The 18,190-nt window shown below is 48.7% G+C and overlaps 2 protein-coding genes across 2 annotated transcripts in view; one reads left to right on the top strand and one right to left on the bottom strand.

Moving 5' to 3' along the window:
* Nucleotides 1-377: 377 nt before the first annotated feature.
* Nucleotides 378-10,422, bottom strand: mrpl22 (mitochondrial ribosomal protein L22). The gene is made up of 7 exons (XM_056284490.1): nucleotides 10,368-10,422; nucleotides 10,221-10,263; nucleotides 7,760-7,898; nucleotides 7,277-7,342; nucleotides 4,210-4,287; nucleotides 3,800-3,869; nucleotides 378-708 (listed from the first exon to the last, which is right to left on the bottom strand). The coding sequence occupies exons 1-7, from the start codon at nucleotides 10,390-10,392 to the stop codon at nucleotides 500-502; spliced, it is 630 nt and encodes a 209-aa protein (XP_056140465.1). The 5' UTR covers nucleotides 10,393-10,422; the 3' UTR covers nucleotides 378-499.
* Nucleotides 10,423-10,675: 253 nt separating this feature from the next.
* Nucleotides 10,676-18,190, top strand: part of gemin5 (gem (nuclear organelle) associated protein 5) — an 85,038-nt gene continuing 77,523 nt past the window's right edge. Inside the window, exons 1-2 of the mRNA XM_056284489.1 lie at nucleotides 10,676-10,903; nucleotides 16,032-16,186. Of these exons, the coding sequence (XP_056140464.1) occupies nucleotides 10,762-10,903; nucleotides 16,032-16,186 (297 nt within the window). The 5' untranslated portion in view covers nucleotides 10,676-10,761. The remainder of the gene's footprint in view (nucleotides 10,904-16,031; nucleotides 16,187-18,190) is intronic.

Here is an 18,190-nt window from a genome sequence, read left to right on the forward strand (position 1 = left end):
CTAGTACAATTAGCCCCCGTACCTACCAACAGTAAGGGTGTTTCACCTGTCGGCCTGGCCCTCTGATCCTGTACGAGCCGACACAGGTGTGGCAAGGCGGGCTGCAGGATGGTCGTCTTATCGGCACAGTAAGAGGAACATCCTGCAGAATACGCTTCCCATGACTGGAACCAAGCTCATGCATATGGCTCCAGTTATGGGAAGAACACGGAAACTCCACACAGAAAGCACCTGGGACAGCCTGGGGTTCGAACCCAGGACCTTTGTACTGTGGGGCAACAGTGCTAACCACTGGGCCACCGTGCTGCTCTTTTTGTTTTGGACACAGTATAGTGTTCAAGATCATCAATACAGCATCCAGTTCAAAGTCAAGTGAATCGAATGAACACAAAGAGCTGCAGAGCAACGGCTTCCTCCTGCAGCTCCCATGTGCTCATTCATTTTATTTATTTACACATTAAAAAACAACAAAAACAGAAGCAGACAGCAGTCCGTTGGCCTACAGGCTGTGTATGATGGTGCGGTTCTTCAGCAGCTGGACGTACTCCTGGGCCTGGTCGAAGCTGGTCTTCTGCACCACTTTGGGTGGAGGTCCTTCCACCAGCTTCACAAAGTAATGACAGTAGACCTTGTCCATGATCCCAAACATGCCCCGGCCATGATAACGGATGCGCTTCAGGTACCTCCCTTTGTTGGAGAAAGACTCGGCTGGAGGAGGGGCGAGAGAGGCAAACAGAGATAAAGAGAGAGGGAAGGTGGATAAGACAAACCATTTAATTTGGACAGAAGCCCCTGAATGTCAAGCAGATCAGAATAATGACTGATGGAGACGAGTCCAGGTTTATCTATAATAACACTGACAACGCTGCACCACTCCTGCATGAATCAGGAATGCTGCACAAGCCCTGAATAACGGCCTGCTCCCGATGTCGAGCTACATTATTTAATTTCTGAACTTGAAAGGTGGAGGACGGTGTGCAAAACAGCACACCTGAAGAATAATGACAACGACCGTTATTCCTTTACTTAACGTGCTTGCTTCTTCCTCGGAACATTGAAAGGGTATCTGAAATTAGGCATGACGCCCCCTAATGGACGCAATGCCTCCTACTCACCTGTCCTGATGCATGCCCAACAGTCCAGGTCACAGAAGGTTGAATGAGTTCATCTGGACACAACGCTGACAGATAGCTAGGTATTATCACTCGTCTAATGCCCCTTTTCCACTACATGGCACCGGCTCAACTGGACTCGACTCACTTCTGTGTTGTTTTCCGCTACCGTGACCAATCAGAAGTCTGCAGTGATTTTGGTACCCGCTCCAGTTTTTTTGGAACCTCGACAAAGGTGGTACCGGAGAAGTGGTAACAGGTACCAAAATGCCGGTACTTTCCAGTAATGGAACATGAAAAAAGGGTGAGTCGAGTGGAGTCGGTACCATGTAGTGGAAAAGGGGCAAAAGAGGCCATCTATGTCAAGAGGGAAAAACCATCCCTGAACCGGGGGGGAGCTAAGAGTACATCTGTCACCAGCTTACAATGCTGTGATTGCGACCATTACCAAATCCTCCATGAATAGTACACCTAACTATTGTAACTCTAGTTAATGGACACACCCATATTTGCATATGAAATTGGTCGTTGGTTTGGGTCGTTATGCCACTGTATCGTTTATAAGGGTGGGGACACCTGCAGTCACTGTATTGTTTATAAGGGTGGGGGTACCTGCAGCCACTGTATCGTTTATAAGGGTGGGACACCTGCAGTCACTGTATTGTTTATAAGGGTGGGACACCTGCAGTCACTGTATTGTTTATAAGGGTGGGGATACCTGCAGTCACTGTATCGTTTATAAGGGTGGGACACCTGCAGTCACTGTATTGTTTATAAGGGTGGGGACACCTGCAGTCACTGTATTGTTTATAAGGGTGGGGACACCTGCAGTCACTGTATTGTTTATAAGGGTGGAGGTACCTGCAGTCACTGTATTGTTTATAAGGGTGGGGACACCTGCCGTCAGGTCAGATGAAGAGGTCACTTAGAGGATGATGAAAAGTTTCTGTCAGTCAGCGTTGTGTCCAGATGACCTGATTCAACAGTCTGTGGACTCGTGTGTGCTTGCACGGCAATTTTTGACCTCTGAATTTTGCACTGTTGCTTCTTAAGTTACAATAAGTTCAAAAGCAAATAAAAAACGTTCAAAAGTTAACTCATGAGTCAAAAATGTACGCAAAAATGTGAGTCCGGGTGGCGTAGCGGTCTATTCCATTGCCTACCAACACTGGGATCGGTGGTTCGAATCCCCGTGTTACCTCCGGCTTGGTTGGGCGTCCCCACAGACACAATTTGCCGTGTCTGCGGATGGGAAGCCGGATGTAGGTACGAGACCTGGTCGCTGCACTAGTGCCTCCTCTGGTCGATCGGTGCGCATGCTAAGGGGGGAGGGGGAACTGGGGGGAATAGCGTGATCCTCCCATGTGCTACGTCCCCCTGGTGAAACTCCTCACTGTCAGGTGAAAAGAAGCGGCTGGTGACTCCACATGTATGGAGGAGACATGTGGTAGTCTGCAGCCCTCCCCGGATCAGCTGAGGGGGTGGAGCAGAGACCGGGGCGGCTTGGAAGAGTGGGGTAATTGGCTGGATCCAATTTGGGGAGAAAATCTTATCATCTTATATCTCTCCTTTAACCGTGAGGTCTTCTTATATCTCTCCTTTAACCGTGAGGTCATCTTATATCTCTCCTTTAACCGTGAGGTCTTCTTATATCTCTCCTTTAACCGTGAGGTCATCTTATATCTCCTGATTAAATGTCCATATGAGACATGTAAGCTGCAGCTGAAGGGCAGCCATGTCGCCTTGCAGCAGCTTCCACAGTTCAGCTGACTCTTACCTACAGACTCGTACCTACAGACCCTTACCTACAGACTCCTACCTACAGACCCTTACTTACAGACTCTTACCTACAGACCCTTACCTACAGACTCCTACCTACAGACCCTTACTTACAGACTCTTACCTACAGACCCTTACCTACAGACTCCTACCTACAGACTCCTACCTACAGACGCTTACCTACAGACCCTTACCTACAGACTCCTACCTACAGACTCCTACCTACAGACTCTTACCTACAGACCCTTACCTACAGACTCCTACCTACAGACTCTTACCTACAGACGCTTACCTACAGACCCTTACCTACAGACTCCTACCTACAGACGCTTACCTACAGACTCCTACCTACAGACCCTTACCTACAGACTCCTACCTACAGACTCCTACCTACAGACTCCTACCTACAGACCCTTACCTACAGACTCCTACCTACAGACTCTTACCTACAGACCCTTACCTACAGACTCCTACCTACAGACTCTTACCTACAGACGCTTACCTACAGACCCTTACCTACAGACTCCTACCTACAGACGCTTACCTACAGACTCCTACCTACAGACCCTTACCTACAGACTCCTACCTACAGACTCTTACCTACAGACCCTTACCTACAGACGCTTACCTACAGACTCCTACCTACAGACCCTTACCTACAGACTCCTACCTACAGACTCCTACCTACAGACCCTTACCTACAGACCCTTACCTACAGACTCCTACCTACAGACTCTTACCTACAGACGCTTACCTACAGACCCTTACCTACAGACTCCTACCTACAGACGCTTACCTACAGACTCCTACCTACAGACTCCTACCTACAGACCCTTACCTACAGACTCTTACCTACAGACCCTTACCTACAGACTCCTACCTACAGACTCTTATCTACAGACCCTTACCTACATACAGGTTGGACTTGTACTCCACGTTGTGACTTCTGACTGCCATCTCCTGGGCTTCTAACAGGACCTGCACACAGATGTGACAAGAAGGTGAACAAGAACAAAACATAAACAAAACCACAATCTCCACATGCTCTTGAGCAAGGCACTCATCACATCACGACACAGACATCATTAGTCAACGGTACAGGAGTGTGGTAGGTTTGAAGCCACAGCGGTGCTGGAAGAACATGCCTGTCTCATCTTTCTTGGACAAATAAAGTGTTAACATTTGCAGGGACAGAGCTCAGTATGTCAAATAATCCACATGGACTTCCAGTTTACTATGGAGGCTCTGCTGGACCAAATACGCACATATCCTGGCCAACACTGTGGAGCTGAAGCCCAGGCCAGATTTAAAAACGTACCTCCTTCATGATCTTGGCCCCCTTTTTGTCATTAAACTCCAGCTGGGCGATGGCCTGGTCAATGCTCATCCCTCGGATCTGTTGGGCAGCGTGAAAGAACAGTTTTTTATGGTGACTGAATGAATGAGCTCCTCACCTCCAACATGTAAGACAGTTACAGACACACAGGATGTGATGTTAACATCCTGTGTAGGGAGGACAAACCTGCACCGTCAACATGTATTTAACTTAACTCCGCAAGAAAAACAAACACATTTCAGCCTAAGCCATCATCAGTGTTTCAAAAACTCAATGTACCCTTTACCAGACATATACCATATACCATACAATGTAGCATATACCATATACCATACAATGTAGCATATACCATATACCAGACATATACAATGTACCATATACCAGACATGTACAATGTACCATATACCAGACATATACAATGTACCATATACCAGACAAGTACAATGTACCATATACCAGACAGAGGACCGATTCATTGGGGCGTCCGGGTAGCATAGCAGTCTATTCAGTTGCCTACCAACACGGGGACCACCGGTTTGTGTCCCCATGTTACGTCCGGCTTGGTCGGGCAGCCCTACAGACACAACTGGCCGTGTCTGCAGGTGGGAAGCCAGATGTGGATGTGTCATTCACTGCACTAGCGCCTCCTCTGGTCGGTCGGGGCGCCTGTTTGGGGGGAGGGAACTGGGGGGAATAGTGTGATCCTCCCACACGCTACGTCCCCCTGGTCAAACTCCTCCCTGTGAGGTGAAAAGAAGCGGCTGGTGACTCCACATGTATTGGATGGAGGAGGCATGTGGTAGTCTGCAGCCCTCCCCGGATCAGCAGAGGGGGTGCAGCAGAGACTGGGACGGCTCGGAAGAGTGGGGTAATTGGCCAAGTACAATTAGAGAGAAAAAAAGGGGGGGGGGGGAAGAAAGATTCATCATCCATCCATTCATTATCCAAACCGCTTATCCTGTTCTCAGGTGGTGGGGGTGCTGGAGCCTATCCCAGCAGTCACTGGGCGGCAGGCGGGGAGACACCCTGGACAGGCCACCAGGCCATCACAGGGCTGAAAAGATTCATCAACAACAGAGAAATAAAACTACATACAGACTTCTCTACAATGACAAGGTCAGCCACACTAACCCTCATACTCACTGACCAACACCGCTCTCACACATCCCACCTGTGTGTTTCAGCTGATGCAAGTGTGTAATCTGGCATAAGAGCACAACATATGGTACACAATGTATGGAGCCTGGAGACTGACCACCATCCATCCATCCATCACTTAGTGTGACCTGAATGCTTCCCGCCGGCTGCCGGTAGCAGGCTGGAATGGACACATGCCACACAACAAGCAGGACAGCTGGTATTTACAAACAGCAAAGACCGACACTACAAGACAGCGATGCCATAAAGGACCGACACACAACATCAAACATAACACGAGCTCACAACGTGGTGCTCCAATGGAAAGGGGCCAGAGACGGCCCAACTCTACCGGGAAGAGGGTAATCACGTTCCTGCCCTCTACTGGCAGCGCTGGAGATAACAGGGTGGTGTTATCAGGTCAGGTTAGACAGCCAGGGATGGGCGACATGATGCAGAACGGGCTGGTGTGGGTGCAGGTTTTGTTACAACCAAGCAGCTACACACCTGTGTACAAATCAAGGTCTTTAGCAAAGACTACTGGTTGACTACTAGCCTCAGGTGTGTACCTGCCTGGCTGGAACAAAGACCTGCACCCACAGTGGTCCTTTCTAGATCATGTTACCCGTCCCTGAACCAGACCAAGGCCAGCAGTCAGGGCAGAGGAAGGCGGTTACGGTCAAGTCCTCCTACGGACTGTGAGAGTTTAGCAGTCCTGTAAGTTTACTGCAGGCCACACTGTGTGATGTGGATCTAATAAACTGGGTACGACATCAAGTGTGATGTATGTAGACTGTACGGTGATAACACAATTGAATCACACGCTACAACACAAGTCCATAACAACATTATCAGCACACGTCTACGCCGCTGGTAGAGCAACATGACGCCAAGCAGCACTCGAGTCCTTTCAATAGTCGCCGCAGCTCGTTCTGCTCGTGCTGTTGCTCGTTGTGTTGAATCCATGGCATTTGGGTCACAGATGCCAACAGTGTTTGTTTGTGTTTAGCGCCAGCAGAGATTCTGCGTGGCGTTGATCAGTGCGTCATTTCCTGCTGCATTTCTATTGGTTGGTTAGTAGACGTAGGTTGTCGCAGCAGTCACATTGTGAGATGGTTGTCTTACATTTCTGACACTGTCAGACTTTTGCCCCAGGTTGTCTTTGGTCACAAAGCCGTGATAACAGGCGTGTTTGAACCTGTCTCACAGTGAACCTGTCTCACAGTGCCACGGTAGGACCACCGTTTTGGAGCCATGACCAAAGATATCGCCGCGTGTAGTCATCTTTCCTCTGAGACGGCCCACATCGCACGGTCTGCAGGAGGCTTTAGGGGAGAAGCTGAGTTGAACCAGGCAGGAAGACTGGCACTGAGGAAAACCAGACTGTTTTGTCTAATTTGTGAACTAACCGATGCTTGTGTTGAGACCTGATTAAGGGAAGACACTGCAGAGCATACTGGACCACGTAGGGAGAGGAAAAAAGACCAAAGACTGAATCTCAAATGAGTAAACAAGGCTCCCCCCCCCCCCATTGCGAATCTTACTCCAGCCTCCAGTCTGTCTCCTAAGGCCACAAGCCCCAGAGCACCGTCCCTCACATAATGTACTCCAGCCCAGCAAGAACCTCGGTTAATATTTCTGGCCCTCACCCTGCACCCTTCATTAAACTTTGTTTTTGAGTTTTGCACTCAGCTCCTGTCCGTGTACGACTACCTTCTCCCCAGTCAAATCAGTGTCTCTCGTGCCGAGCGTGCCGACAAGAAGGCAAGAAATGAAACACTGTTAGGACGTGAAGAACAGCTGATACATCAGAATATTAACTCCGTGGACCACCACACATACACCGTGGACCACCACACAGTTTTCAGAAAATGGTGACATCTTTTGTTAGCAGCTAGACTTGGGAGCTTACCATTTTAGCCAGATACCACATGTTGTCTTTGCTGTACTTAATGTGCCTCCTACAGTGATGGACCTCCTGTTGGAAAGAAACATTCATCCATCCAAAACAAATCTTGACAGTTTATATAAGAAATGATGATGAGCAACACAACTAACCATGAAACAGTTATTTAAAACTAGGACGACAACACATATGTCATCTGTTTAAACACTGACCACTGATTCTATCAGCAACTGCCTTTGATGATAGATTGAAGGTGTAAATATACAATCTCTTCCAGCCCACTATGTTACACACGATATTTTTGTCCTATAACCAAAATCCTATCTACACTGAAGCAATGCTTTTCTGTGACAAACTGCCTCAAAAAAAGTCCTGTCCATTTTTTAGGCATACTTCGAATTTAAAAGTCTCATCTCAGCCTTCAACAGTGAAGTGATTTCCAATCGGTGAATCCAACTTTAATCACTCCATCTCGCTAGGCCAACTCACCGCTGGTCTGCGGGGCTCGTCGGGCAGCTGAGGCGGGTAAACCACAAAGTTCCGTCTGTCCCAATTCGACCGGGCATCGAATGCGGAGCTGATGTGAAAGAATGATACCTGCAGAGAGCCACCACCAAAACCTAACAACCTGTAAAGACACACAACAAACAGTTTATTACTGAAACAGTATGCCGTGATCCAGGATGGAACAGAACGACTGGGGACACAAGAGCACTTGGATCCCATCTCGATCAGGATCAGTCTTTTCTTTACGGCAGCAGTATATAATCTGCTTGCACTTTCATACCTAACTGCGATACAAAGATCTGCAAAACAGTAAGGCAATACCATGGTTTAGTAATTAAAGTGACACGGAACACATCCTGCATCTTATTTACTTTTGCAACACTAGCACCCACGTGTGCAGCATCATTTATGTGCAATATGCATTACCTGCACTGAATGCATAACCACACCACCAACTATTCTCTGCACTTTCTATCTTTAACATATGTCTTTCTTCTGTCTAGCACGATCTGTATGCTTTTTGCATCCTGTAGGGTCCTACCTCTCTTTGTGCCATCTGTACGTAAGCTGTGTGTGTGTATGTGTACATGTGTGTTTTCTTCTCCTGGATCTCCACCTTGCTGGGGTGGAGAATCTTGTGTGTATCAATGATCCAAGAGCTATGCCATCCAAAGCTTGGCTCCTGGTAGGGTTACCCAAGGCTGAGAGCTCAAGAGGGAGGTTCCAGACAAAGTGCGATCCAACAAAGACCTCCACGGTGGAACTGGTGGAAGATGTCTCCAGGTCACCACGGCAGTGAGGGCGGATGAAGGCTGCAACAGAGGGTGGTCCCCAATCATCTTGGTTCTCCATACCATTGGACTTTGGCCACCCCCTGCCAAGGACTGTGTGGTGGCTGTAGGCACATCAGCCACTCCACGTAAAAAAGTGTCATGCACAGGCATCCTCCCATTATGTGGCTCCAGGATCAGCCTCTACACCCACCTGAAGACCCAGAGGGAGGACGGTCATACTCGACCCCGAGTGACCGCCAATGATGACGTGTGTTTTAATATGTTTTAATATATGCTCCGTATGTAAAATTGTGTGTACGTTGTGCAAGGTTGGCACTTCCACAGCATCATTGAGGCACGGTGGCGCAGTGGTTAGCTCTGTCGCCTCACAGCAAGAATGTCCTGGGTTCAAATCCTGAGGTTGTCCAACCTCGGGGGTCATCCCAGGTCGTCCTCTGTGTGGAGTTTGCATGTTCTCCCCGTGTCTGTGGTGGGTTTTCACCGGGTGCTCCGGTTTCCATCCATTATCCGAACCGCTTATCCTGCTTTCAGGGTCACAGGGGATGCTGGAGTCTATCCCAGCAGTCACTGGGCGGCAGGCGGGGAGACACCCTGCACAGGCCGCCAGACCATCACACAGGGCCAACACACACACACACACACACACACACACACACACACACACACACATTCATACCCAGGGACAATCTAGTACGGCCGATTCACCTGACCTACATGTCTTTGGACTGTGAGAGGAAACCGGAGCACCCGGAGGAAACCCACGCAGACACGGGGAGAACATGCAAACTCCCGGGGCTTGAACCCAGGACCTTCTTGCTGTGAGGCGACCGAACTAACCACTGCGCCACCGTGCCACTTGCTCCGGTTTCCCCCACCATCTTAAAAGACATGCATGTTAGGGTTCCAGGATTTTTGCATTTCCTCACCTTACCGGAAAACAGATTTTTTGTGGTGGTTGGGGTCATAGGCTGCACGGTGGCGCAGTCGCCTCACAGCAAGAAGGTCCCGGGTTCGAGCCCCAGGGTAGTCCAACCTTGGGGGGTTGTCCGCTGTGCGGAGTCTGCATGTTCTCCCCGTGTCTGCGCGGGTTTCCTCCCACAGTCCAAAGACATGCAGGTAAGCTGAATCGGCCGTACTCAAACGTCCCTAGGTGTGAATGTGTGTCGGCCCTGTGATGGCCTGGCGGCCTGTGCAGGGTGTCTCCCCGCCTGCCGCCCAATGATTGCTGGGATAGGCTCCAGCATCCCCGCCACTGGGATAGCAGGATAAGCGGTTTGGATAATGGATGGATGCATGTTAGGGTTTATACTCCTGTCTGTGCCCCGGACCGAGGCATGGCCAGACGAAGTGGAGTTGGTCCCCGGGTGCTGCACGGCGGCTGCCCACTGCTCCTAGCTACACAGCTAGCATGGGAACTTTCCCACGGGGATCAATATCCATCCATCCGTTATCCAAACCGCTTATACTGCTCTAGTACCTCAAAATCAAAAAATCACGGACACAACAGAAGTCCGATACACGCCTGTGCATCTCATAATAACCGGGGTTTTGGTGAATCAGATGTTTTGTGCCCCTGGTTTCTGGCTCGGTTTAATTTGTCCTCCTGCAGGTCGAAACCCCAGCAACGCTGCCTATGGACGCTTTCTTACCTTGACTGGATCTGCCCAGTAACATTCCTAAGAAGTCCCATCCCTAAAAAAGAAAATTAATATAGTCAACTACTTAAGCTTGACGAGGGAGCTGAGGCATTAATCAAATGTAAAGTATATTATCGAAAAATAATGCAATCGTTTTACCGTGTCCTATGACGGCAGCCGCCATGACGCTTTTTTTACGACGCTTGGTCGTACTACTTTACGGTAGAGACCAGAAATTTGGAAACCGTAGAACTTGCATTTGAACTGTATGTTGCACTTGGAAGAGAATAATAGAAATTAAAACAGGATATAGAGGGATACGGAATATGGTAGAGAAGATAACAGGCTGAACACTTAGAGGATTAACTATTTTTGACCCACATAGTCTTCCGTATTCGTGATACTCTGTTTTGCGACACTCACTTACGGCACGACTGTGTCCCGGTGTTTATCAAGCGGCATGGACGGTGCGTCTGACATGTGATAACTCTGGCGTTGTGTGATTCTTCTAGATTTAACTACAAAAACTGAACCCCCGTCTGTTCCAGGCACCATGCACGAACGAGTCCTGCCGGCTTCTCCCAACTGGTACTGCTCCCGGTGTAGCGACCTGAGTGAAAGAGGCGTCCTGGGCTTCGGAGCCAGAGATCTGGTTTATCTGGTCGACGTTTCTGCATCATCTTGCAGGGTCGTGGGTGAGTCAGTCCAGCTACCTCGCACTTCACCTGAAACTGCTGATACTCGCCAAAGCACCAAACCTGGAACACCCGGACGTCCTGCTTGCGTCTGCCCTCGTACTGCTGTAGTGCTAAAGACCAAGAAGGACAAAAGGACAAGCTTATCATGTATTGGGTCTTGTTTCAGCATCTTCATTCTTACTCCAAGATCATGCTAGTAACATTTCTGACCCCGCTGGCAAAGATTATGTTCTTGTTCCAAGAAACTGTTCTTCTTTCACGACTATAAGAGATGTTATGAGGAATGTTCACTCAACAGGAAAAGTAATCCAGAGGAGTTGATAACCATGACCTGGCTGAATGAGAACATGCACAGACAGGCACAGTAATCTTAAAACAAGACACCTGCTGTAAGAGACACTTTCTTTTTTAAGAGTAAACGTCCTAATATTATGAAATAGTGGCACTTTCTTTAGACACGCAGTATTACCTGCCAGTGAGGTCAGAACGTTTTACCAGCAAGATCTTGAAATCAGCATTATGACGTTTAAGACAGGACAACATATCTTGAGAAGCTTGTCTTTCTTTGCAGTGTATTCCTTACTGTTTAAACTAAACTTATATTTATCAAAGGAAGTTGAATCAGTTCGTCTGGACACAACGTTTATTGAAAGAGACATTTCATCATCATCTAAGTGACCTCTTCAGACTCACCTGACTGCAGGTGTCCCCACCCTTACAAACAATACAGTGACTGCAGGTGTCCCCACCCTTATAAACAATACAGTGGCTGCAGGTGTCCCCACCCTTATAAACAATACAGTGACTGCAGGTGTCCCCACCCTTATAAACAATACAGTGACTGCAGGTGTCCCCACCCTTACAAACAATACAGTGACTGCAGGTGTCCCCACCCTTATAAGCAATACAGTGAGTGCAGGTGTCCCCACCCTTATAAACAATACAGTGACTGCAGGTGTCCCCACCCTTATAAGCAATACAGTGAGTGCAGGTGTCCCCACCCTTATAAGCAATACAGTGACTGCAGGTGTCCCCACCCTTATAATTAATACAGTGACTGCAGGTACCCCACCCTTATAAACAATACAGTGACTGCAGGTGTCCCCACCCTTATAAACAATACAGTGACTGCAGGTACCCCACCCTTATAAACAATACAGTGACTGCAGGTGCCCCACCTTTATAAACAATACAGTGACTGCAGGTGTCCCCACCTTTATAAACAATACAGTGACTGCAGGTGACCCCACCCTTATAAACAATACAGTGACTGCAGGTACCCCACCCTTATAAACAATACAGGGACTGCAGGTGTCCCCACCCCTATAAACAATACAGTGACTGCAGGTACCCCACCCTTATAAACAATACAGTGACTGCAGGTACCCCACCCTTATAAACAATACAGTGACTGCAGGTGTCCCCACCCTTATAAACAATACAGTGACTGCAGGTGTCCCACCCTTATAAACAATACAGTGACTGCAGGTGTCCCCACCCTTATAAGCAATACAGTGACTGCAGGTACCCCCACCCTTATAAGCAATACAGTGACTGCAGGTGTCCCCACCCTTATAAGCAATACAGTGACTGCAGGTACCCCCACCCTTATAAGCAATACAGTGACTGCAGGTGTCCCCACCCTTATAAGCAATACAGTGACTGCAGGTACCCCCACCCTTATAAACAATACAGTGACTGCAGGTGTCCCCACCCTTATAAACAATACAGTGACTGCAGGTGTCCCACCCTTATAAACAATACAGTGACTGCAGGTACCCCCACCCTTATAAACAATACAGTGACTGCAGGTACCCCCACCCTTATAAACAATACAGTGACTGCAGGTGTCCCCACCCTTATAAACAATACAGTGACTGCAGGTATCCCCACCCTTATAAACAATACAGTGACTGCAGGTGTCCCCACCCTTATAAACAATACAGTGACTGCAGGTACCCCCACCCTTATAAACAATACAGTGACTGCAGGTGTCCCCACCCTTATAAACAATACAGTGACTGCAGGTGTCCCCACCCTTCTAAGCAATACAGTGACTGCAGGTGTCCCCACCCTTATAAACAATGCAGTGACTGCAGGTGTCCCCCACCCTTATAAGCAATACAGTGACTGCAGGTGTCCCCACCCTTATAAACAATACAGTGACTGCAGGTACCCCACCCTTATAAACAATACAGTGACTGCAGGTGTCCCCACCCTTATAAACAATACAGTGACTGCAGGTACCCCCACCCTTCTAAGCAATACAGTGACTGCAGGTGTCCCCACCCTTATAAACAATACAGTGACTGCAGGTACCCCCACCCTTCTAAGCAATACAGTGACTGCAGGTACCCCCACCCTTATAAGCAATACAGTGACTGCAGGTGTCCCCACCCTTATAAACAATACAGTGACTGCAGGTACCCCACCCTTATAAACAATACAGTGACTGCAGGTGTCCCCACCCTTATAAACAATACAGTGACTGCAGGTACCTCCACCCTTATAAACAATACAGTGACTGCAGGTACCCCCACCCTTATAAACAATACAGTGACTGCAGGTGTCCCCACCCTTATAAGCAATACAGTGACTGCAGGTGTCCCCACCCTTATAAACAATACAGTGACTGCAGGTACCCCCACCCTTATAAGCAATACAGTGACTGCAGGTGTCCCCACCCTTATAAACAATACAGTGACTGCAGGTGTCCCCACCCTTATAAACAATACAGTGACTGCAGGTACCCCCACCCTGATAAGCAATACAGTGACTGCAGGTACCCCCACCCTTATAAACAATACAGTGGCTGCAGGTACCCCCACCCTTATAAACAATACAGTGGCTGCAGGTACCCCCACCCTTATAAACAATACAGTGGCTGCAGGTACCCCCACCCTTATAAACAATACAGTGACTGCAGGTGTCCCCACCCTTATAAACAATACAGTGACTGCAGGTACCCCCACCCTGATAAGCAATACAGTGACTGCAGGTACCCCCACCCTTATAAACAATACAGTGGCTGCAGGTACCCCCACCCTTATAAACAATACAGTGGCTGCAGGTACCCCCACCCTTATAAACAATACAGTGGCTGCAGATACCCCCACCCTTATAAACAATACAGTGGCTGCAGGTACCCCCACCCTTATAAACAATACAGTGACTGCAGGTATCCCCACCCTTATAAACAATACAGTGACTGCAGGTGTCCCCACCCTTATAAACAATACAGTGACTGCAGGTACCCCACCCTTATAAACAATACAGTGACTGCAGGTGTCCCCACCCTTATAAACAATACAGTGACTGCAGGTACCCCCACCCTTATAAACAATACAGTGACTGCAGGTACCCCCACCCTTATAAACAATACAGTGACTGCAGGTGTCCCCACCCTTATAAGCAATACAGTGACTGCAGGTGTCCCCACCCTTATAAACAATACAGTGACTGCAGGTACCCCCACCCTTATAAGCAATACAGTGACTGCAGGTGTCCCCACCCTTATAAACAATACAGTGACTGCAGGTACCCCACCCTTATAAACAATACAGTGACTGCAGTAGTCCCCACCCTTATAAACAATGCAGTGACTGCAGGTACCCCCACCCTTATAAACAATACAGTGACTGCAGGTGTCCCCACCCTTATAAACAATGCAGTGACTGCAGGTGTCCCCACCCTTATAAACAATGCAGTGACTGCAGGTGTCCCCACCCTTATAAACCATACAGTGACTGCAGGTGTCCCCACCCTTATAAACAATGCAGTGACTGCAGGTGTCCCCACCCTTATAAGCAATACAGTGACTGCAGGTGTCCCCACCCTTATAAACAATACAGTGACTGCAGGTACCCCACCCTTATAAGCAATACAGTGACTGCAGGTGTCCCCACCCTTATAAACAATACAGTGACTGCAGGTACCCCACCCTTATAAACAATACAGTGACTGCAGGTGTCCCCACCCTTATAAGCAATACAGTGACTGCAGGTGTCCCACCCTTATAAACAATACAGTGACTGCAGGTACCCCACCCTTATAAACAATACAGTGACTGCAGGTACCCCCACCCTTATAAACAATACAGTGACTGCAGGTGTCCCACCCTTATAAACAATACAGTGACTGCAGGTACCCCCACCCTTATAAAAAATAGAGTGACTGCAGGTATCCCCACCCTTATAAGCAATACAGTGACTGCAGGTGTCCCCACCCTTATAAACAATACAGTGACTGCCGGTGTCCCCACCCTTATAAACAATACAGTGACTGCAGGTGTCCCCACCCTTATAAACAATACAGTGACTGCAGGTGTCCCCACCCTTATAAACAATACAGTGACTGCAGGTACCCCCACCTTTATAAACAATACAGTGACTGCAGGTACCCCCACCTTTATAAACAATACAGTGACTGCAGGTGTCCCCACCCTTATAAACAATACAGTGACTGCAGGTACCCCACCCTTATAAACAATACAGTGGCTGCAGGTACCCCACCCTTATAAACAATACAGTGACTGCAGGTACCCCACCCTTATAAACAATACAGTGACTGCAGGTACCCCACCCTTATAAACAATACAGTGACTGCAGGTACCCCACCCTTATAAACAATACAGTGACTGCAGGTACCCCCACCCTTATAAACAATACAGTGACTGCAGGTACCCCACCCTTATAAACAATACAGTGACTGCAGGTGTCCCCACCCTTATAAACAATACAGTGACTGCAGGTACCCCCACCTTTATAAACAATACAGTGACTGCAGGTACCCCCACCTTTATAAACAATACAGTGACTGCAGGTGTCCCCACCCTTATAAACAATACAGTGACTGCAGGTACCCCACCCTTATAAACAATACAGTGGCTGCAGGTACCCCACCCTTATAAACAATACAGTGACTGCAGGTACCCCACCCTTATAAACAATACAGTGACTGCAGGTACCCCACCCTTATAAACAATACAGTGACTGCAGGTACCCCACCCTTATAAACAATACAGTGACTGCAGGTACCCCCACCCTTATAAACAATACAGTGACTGCAGGTACCCCACCCTTATAAACAATGCACTGGCATAACGATTGTATTCCTGTTGTCTCAGGTGAGCTGGTGGGTCACAGAGGACGGGTGTCGGGTTTTTCCTTCTGCCATCATGAGGGCCAGAGTCACATGTGTGTCAGTTCCTCTGATGATGGCACAGTTAAGTTCTGGGACTCTGATGAAAAGGTGGTTTTAAAGGAGCATACGTTTCACCAGGCAAGTGGCATCTTCACTTTGAATTCTTTGTTGAGAAGTAGGGCGGGCCAGTAATTAACACCATTTATTGTCTGTCATGGGTACTGAATCAGGATGGAATTCAGAAATTGTAATATTGTGATCCAGTTTTGTTGTCTAACTTAATAATAACAAGAATCCTTTAGTTAAAATTAGGTCTGATAGGTTTGATACCGCATTGTTTGTAAACTAGTTTTGGTTTGATTCTGTGCTTTTGTATTTTTGCATAGGCAAGCCGATCTGATGTTGACATATATATTAGCAGTTGTGTACAGTTCCTAGCGATTGTCATTATATTAGCAGTTGTGTACAGTTCCTAGCGATTGTCATTATATTTGTGTACAGTGACCATCACTAAGAACTTTACACAACTTAAATATAATGATAATCACTAGGAAAAGTTGTGTACAGTTCCTAGTGATTGTCATTATATTTAAGGTGGAACGTTCCTAGTGATTGTCATTATATTTAAGGTGGAACGTTCCTAGTGATTGTCATTATATTTAAGGTGGAACGTTCCTAGTGATTGTCGTTATATTTAAGGTGGAACGTTCCTAGTGATTGTCATATTTAAGGTGGAACGAGTAGGATTTGGCGGTTGCGGTGTGTAAACACAACATTCAGAGTTGGCCCCTCCTCCCCGGCTCAAGGACACGCCCCCTGGCCGTCGTTGCCAGAGCACATTCCAGAGTATGGGCCGAGTCCTCGTCGCTCCTCATCCCCTTCGTCTGCTTCGGTGCTGGCTGGCGGGTGAAGCCAGCCCAGATCACGAGCCGGGTCCGCCTGGCGGCTCACCTCGCTATGGGGTCTTTGTGCTGCTGTGTCCGCCATTGTCCTACTAGCTTCCTCTTGCATGCGGGCCTATGTGATCTTGATCTGGTCCCTGGTCGCTACGCTTTCATAGAGTCCCGCCGCCCAAAGGTTAACGCCCACAAACGTCCCGTACACAGCAAAGTAAGACACATAAGACCAGGCGGAGGACGGGGTCTCTGCAGAGACACACACCGCCACACAACACACCGCCTCACAACACACCGCCGCACAACACACCGCCTCACAACACACTGCCGCACAACACACCGCCGCACAACACACCGCCACACAACACACCGCCACACAACACACCGCCTCACAACACACCGCCGCACAACACACCGCCACACAACACACCGCCTCACAACACACCGCCGCACAACACACCGCCGCACAACACACCTCCACACAACACACCGCCGCACAACACACCGCCGCACAACACACCGCCGCACAACACACCGCCGCACAACACACCGCCGGACAACACACCGCCGGACAACACACCGCCGCACAACACACCGCCGGACAACACACCGTCTCACAACACACCGCCGCACAACACACCGCCGGACAACACACCGCCACACAACACAGCGCCACACAACACACCGCCGCACAACACACCGCCGCACAACACACCGCCTCACAACGCACCGCCACACAACACAGCGCCACACAACACACCGCCGCACAACACACTGCCTCACAACGCACCGCCACACAACACACCGCCGGACAACATACTGCCACACAACACACCGCCGGACAACACAACACACCGCCGCACAACACACCGCCGCACAACAAAACACACCGCCGCACAACACACCGCCACACACGTCTGCTGGCTCAGAACTGATGATTGAGAGGTCGTGCAAGCTTCATGCAGGGGACAGCCCGCAAGGTTGGACGACCCCGGGGTTTGAACCCGGGACCTTCTTGCTGTCGCGGTGTCTTTGAGCAAAACACCTAACCCCTAACTGCCTGCTATGAGCTGGGCGCTACCTTGTGTGGTTGATACTAGTGTGTGTGTGTGTGTGTGTGGGTGTGGGTGTGTGTGTGTGTGTGTGTGTGTGGGTGTGTGTGTGTGTGTGTGAGGCAGTCATTGATTGTAAAGTGCTTTGAGTGACTGTTGCAGCTAGAAAAGCGCTATATAAATGCCATTTATAA

The sequence above is a fragment of the Lampris incognitus genome, chromosome 8 (genome assembly GCF_029633865.1).
Source record: "Lampris incognitus isolate fLamInc1 chromosome 8, fLamInc1.hap2, whole genome shotgun sequence".
NCBI classification, from domain to species: domain Eukaryota; kingdom Metazoa; phylum Chordata; class Actinopteri; order Lampriformes; family Lampridae; genus Lampris; species Lampris incognitus.